Here is a 4,821-nt window from a genome sequence, read left to right as displayed (position 1 = left end):
AAAAAATAAGAACTCATTTAATGGATCTTGTGGATCCTAATTGAGGTACCTACAGATGAATGAAAACACTGATGATAGTTGGCGTTAATTGAATTTGACATCAGCAGTCAGAGCTTCATGCTGATGAATTTTAGAAAATGACAGCAAATGGCAGAAAATTGTATTACAGAGGCCCTTATGTCAAGAAAGGGGCAGCCCATTTAGTCCCAGGGTGTAAGAGCCCTTTTCTATATTATGGTGCATCTATCTGCAGTAAAATGCTTCTCAGCATTCAGATTCTAACAGTGTCTGAGTGTCATTACAGTGTGGTTACTAAATATATATGAATCCCTATATTTTCCCTTTTCTAAATAGAGTAAATAAAATGATTTCAGAGTCATAGAAATGTATAGGTAATACACATTTATATTATAATAACATGAGAAGACTTTGAGGACAGGCTAAAGATTTGATAGCCTTACCCCAATATGATACTGCAGATTTCTACCAAGAAATTGTTCTCATAGCCATGAAATACAAGTAGATGGACACCATCTTGTTTCTGGGTTCATTTGTAGTTTGTCAAGTGCTCCTCAAATGCCTATGTCACATAATGTGTCCAGAGAAATTCATGTACTCTGTAGGTAAATTAGTGAAACCCAGAGCATGACCTGGGTGCCTGGAGACACTTCCCTTGTGCTCAGAGATGAGAGGGGAAGAGTCCTTCTGCTTTGCACAATATCACTTCCCCTTCTGCTGATTTGCATGTGTCCCGGATACAGCCCACTGCCCTGCACACTTAAGAGCAGGCTGCTCATGCTCTGTGCAGGAGTCAGTGCCACTCAGGACACAGCATGGACATGAGGGCCCCTGCTCAGCTCCTGGGGCTCCTGCTGCTCTGGCTCTCAGGTGAGGAAGGACATCACCAGAAATTGAATTCTTCCAGTGTGGTCAGTGCTAACTGAATCTTTCTGTCTCTGCTGTATGAACATGATGATGAGAGTGTATGTTTGTGTTTGTGTTTCCCTTCTCAGGTGCCACACATGCCTTGGATGTGACCCAGACTCCAACCACGGTGTCTGCAGCTGTGGGAGGCACAGTCACCATCAATTGCAAGACGAGTCAGAGTGTTAGCAGTAGGTTAGCCTGGTTTCAGCAGAAACCAGTGCTGCCCCCGAAGCCTCCAAAGCTCCTGATCTATTATGCATCCAAATTAGCCTCTGGGGTCCCTGCCAGGTTCAAGGGCAGTGGATCTGGGACATCATTCACTCTCACCATCAACGGGGTGCAGCCTGAGGATGCAGGAATCTACTACTGTGCTGGAGCTTATAGTAGCAGTGATGATGGTTTTAACACAGTGATACAAGCCTCAACAAAAACCAGCCAGGAAAGCAGAAGTGTGAGTTTGGGCTGCACCAAATGCCTGTCTTGAGGTCTGTATCTGCTAAGAGTCATTCTCAGATGTAGTCAGTCTTCCATGGTCCCTGGAAGGTAGTTAGAAAGGCTCCTAGGGCCTCCTTGTAGTCTGTCTCTTTCTTCCAACTTGGCACCTGCAGCACAAAGATGTCCATGTTTCTACTGATTTAAAGGAAAGAAGTGATTTTGCCCAAGTTCTCAATGTTACAGCATCCTTTTGGTTCCATGCAGTACAAAGGTAAGCATTATGGCTATTTCAAGCAGAAACATTAAACATAGTTTATTAGAATCTAAGTTACAGACTTTCATGTTCCAGGAATGTGGGGATCAGGGACGGTGATCCTAGAAACATGGAATCCTGTGATTTGCCAGAATCCAGTGCCTCTCTTCCAAGGAGGCAAGAGTCAGCTAAACCTGCGGTCCTCAGCCCTGGAGCTGATGCTCTCAGCTGCCCGTAGGCTCACAGGGGCTCGCTTGTCCTCAGCGTTGTCAATGGGTCTGGCTGCAGGTACAGATGGATGGCCTCCCTTCCCCCAGGAAGATTTGTCTTCTGACATTCAAATCTCAGGGCACATGGGTTGTTTGTCTCAAGACACATGGTGAACTCTTGTGGAATTTTAACAAAGGCTATTATGTTTAAAAAGTTTCTTCTGCATAGCGATATTCACTCTATATTGAGGCTTAAATTGAGATAGGGCACAAGAAGACCAAAGTGATGTAGATTCAGGGTTCAGACTTACCTGCTTGACACCAAGTTGATCTAGATCTTCAATCCTGCCCTCTCTGCAATTAAGCCTGCCACATACAACTGTCTCAAAACCACCACAGACTACATGGGATTACATTTCAGATTTGTGGGAAAGAAGTATCTGCCATCCCTGATCCTTCATCTGCTCAGTCCCTTCTCATCGTTTGGACTCAGCTCTGTCCTCTCACATTCTCTGTTGTCTTATTTTCTCCTCCTAATGTGGAAACAGAGAAGTGAATAAATCAGAACCGTTCCTCCACTCACGCTCTGATATCTGAGCCCTAGAATCTCACCATCCTGGTTGACAAGAGGTCTGCAAGATATTTCACTGAAGAGATTTTCCCTCTGGGAGGAATTTGTGCTCCCACCTTACAATCAACTATTGTCTACTTGTGCAAAATTCACACGGAATGAGAACAAGGTGAGATTTACAGATCTCAGAGATCAGTCAATTATAGTGGGGGAGGTAAGAGAAATTATGTGTATTGGTATTAGCTCAAAAATACTATTTATGTATTATCATAATGTTTATATTGTCAAATTAAACACTGTGCTGTTATCCCAGTTCAGGAGGTCGGAGGCCTCTCTGTGATGACACCGAGGAGGCAGCAGGGCTGTGCTCCTTCTGGCAGCTCCAGAGGGGAGGATCCAAGTCCCTGTTCTTTCATTTGAGAATGTCCAATGTGTCCTGGTCTGTGGACCTCCCACCACTCACTCTTTACTATCTTCTTCTCCATCACACCTCTTCTCTCATCTAGACCCACCTTTCTACTATAAGGATGAATAATATTGTATTATTTTATGTTATGTTTTTTTATTTTTTAAATACTCTTTTTAAAAGACTTGTTTTTATTAGAAGTCAGATCTATAGATATAAATATAGATATAGATATAGATATAGATATAGATATAGATATAGATATAGAGAGAGGAGGAATGACAAAGAGGAAGGTCTTCTGTCCAATGATTCACTCCCCAAGTGACTGCAATGCTGGTGCTGTGCCAATCCAAAGACAGGAGCCATGAACTTCCTCCAGGTCTCCCACGTGGGTGCAGGGTCTGAAGACTTTGGGCCTTCCTCGACTGCTTTCCCAGGCCACAAGCGGGGAGCTGGATGGGAAGTGGAGCTACCAGGATTAGAACCGGGGCCCGTATGCGATCCTGGCACCTTCAAGGTGAGGACTTTAGCCTCACCTTGTTTTATTACTCCTAAATTGTTCATGATACTCTCCCAAGTACAGTCATTTGGTAATCAATCTGCCAAGTGCTTTTGACATTTAAAATAACACTCCCAGGAGCAGAGCTGTGTTTCCCATTCTGAAACAAAGAGCATTAGCTAAAAAAATGTGAAGTCAGATCAGGATTCAAGAAGAATAGGCTGTTTGGAGGGCAAAGGAGTAAGAGAGGTGCTTGAAAATCGAGTGCTGAGGTTAACTCTGGTGATGCACCCTGAGGGAGAGAGAGAGGAGCAGGTGACTCACCCAAAGAAGGAAAAGGGAAAGTGTCAGCAGGCACAGGGGAGAGGCAGCTGCTCCATCCTTGAGTTCTTTTCTGCAAGAGGCAGGTGAGGCTATCTCCTGGTCAGTGCTTAAGCCCATCTTACAGACAACTGAGACCCTGAGAGGCCAAAGCAAGCTCTGAATAATGATGGAAGGTCTCATGACAACTCCTTCCAGGCTCATTGTGGCAGGGCTTCCTTGTACAAAGGTCTCAGGCAGGTTGTTCCCCTCAGACTTCCCTTAGTAGTACAAAGTCTATAGTGAAACAGGAGACAGGCTATGCGCTAAAGAGGAGGGAGAGACAGAGCAGGGCAGGAAGGAAGCAGCTGGGACAGCAGGAGCTCACTCACATGTGGCCCTGGGAGGAGGTTTGTGTTGGAGGCTGAATCCCTGTGAGAGGACTGCTCTCATGCTGCCCACAGGAGCAATCTCCTACGTCCTCAACCTGGAGGCTGCTGATGGTGAGAATGAAATCTGTCCTTGACCTGTTTCTGCTCAATCTGTCAGGGACAATGGATCCTAGACTGGCTGATTAGTTGATGAGTAGCTTAGGCACGTGTCCTGATTTCAGCTGGTACCAGACTAGGTAGTTGTTGTGGATAGAGCTGGCTAAAAGACTAAGCCGGATTTGCAGTTGATGGTGACATTCTCTCCTGCAGATACAAGGAGTTTGGAGACTGGGACATCCTGATGTCTCCACAGGCACCTGCCATGAGGAGGAACAGATACCACACAATGTGTTACTTATAGCTTTGAATGCATATCTGGGAAAAGTAAGTTATCTTATCCTTCAGAACAAATTAGACTGCTCAGATGAAATATTCAAAAAAAATTTTTTTTTAAAGATTCATTTATTTTATTACAAAGTCAGATATACAGAGGGGAGGAGAGACAGAGAGGAAGATCTTCTGTCTGATGATTCACTCCCCAAGTGAGCCGCAACGGGCTGGTGCGCGCCGATCCGAAGCCGGGAACCAGGAACCTCCTCCGGGTCTCCCACGCGGGTGCAGTGTCCCAAAGCATTGGACCGTCCTCGACTGCTTTCCCAGGCCACAAGCAGGGAGCTGGATGGGAAGTGGAGCAGCCGGGATTAGAACCGGCGCCCGAAATATTCAAATTTTAATGGTGCAGTTCACATTATTAGAATGCTGTTTAGTCCTTGAATCCTCTCACCTGAGA

General features: G+C 45.2%; 1 gene segment (V, D, J or C); it reads left to right on the top strand.

The window, feature by feature from the left end:
* Positions 1-720: 720 nt before the first annotated feature.
* On the top strand, positions 721-1,465 carry LOC131480976 (immunoglobulin kappa variable 1-39-like). The segment is given in 2 exon segments: positions 721-888; positions 1,014-1,465. Coding segments are annotated over 2 exon segments (453 nt in total).
* Positions 1,466-4,821: the final 3,356 nt, after the last annotated feature.

The sequence above is a fragment of the Ochotona princeps genome, chromosome 8 (genome assembly GCF_030435755.1).
Source record: "Ochotona princeps isolate mOchPri1 chromosome 8, mOchPri1.hap1, whole genome shotgun sequence".
NCBI classification, from domain to species: Eukaryota; Metazoa; Chordata; class Mammalia; order Lagomorpha; family Ochotonidae; genus Ochotona; species Ochotona princeps.
Note: the sequence above shows the minus strand (reverse complement) of the source record. Positions and strands in the feature narration are given on the sequence as shown.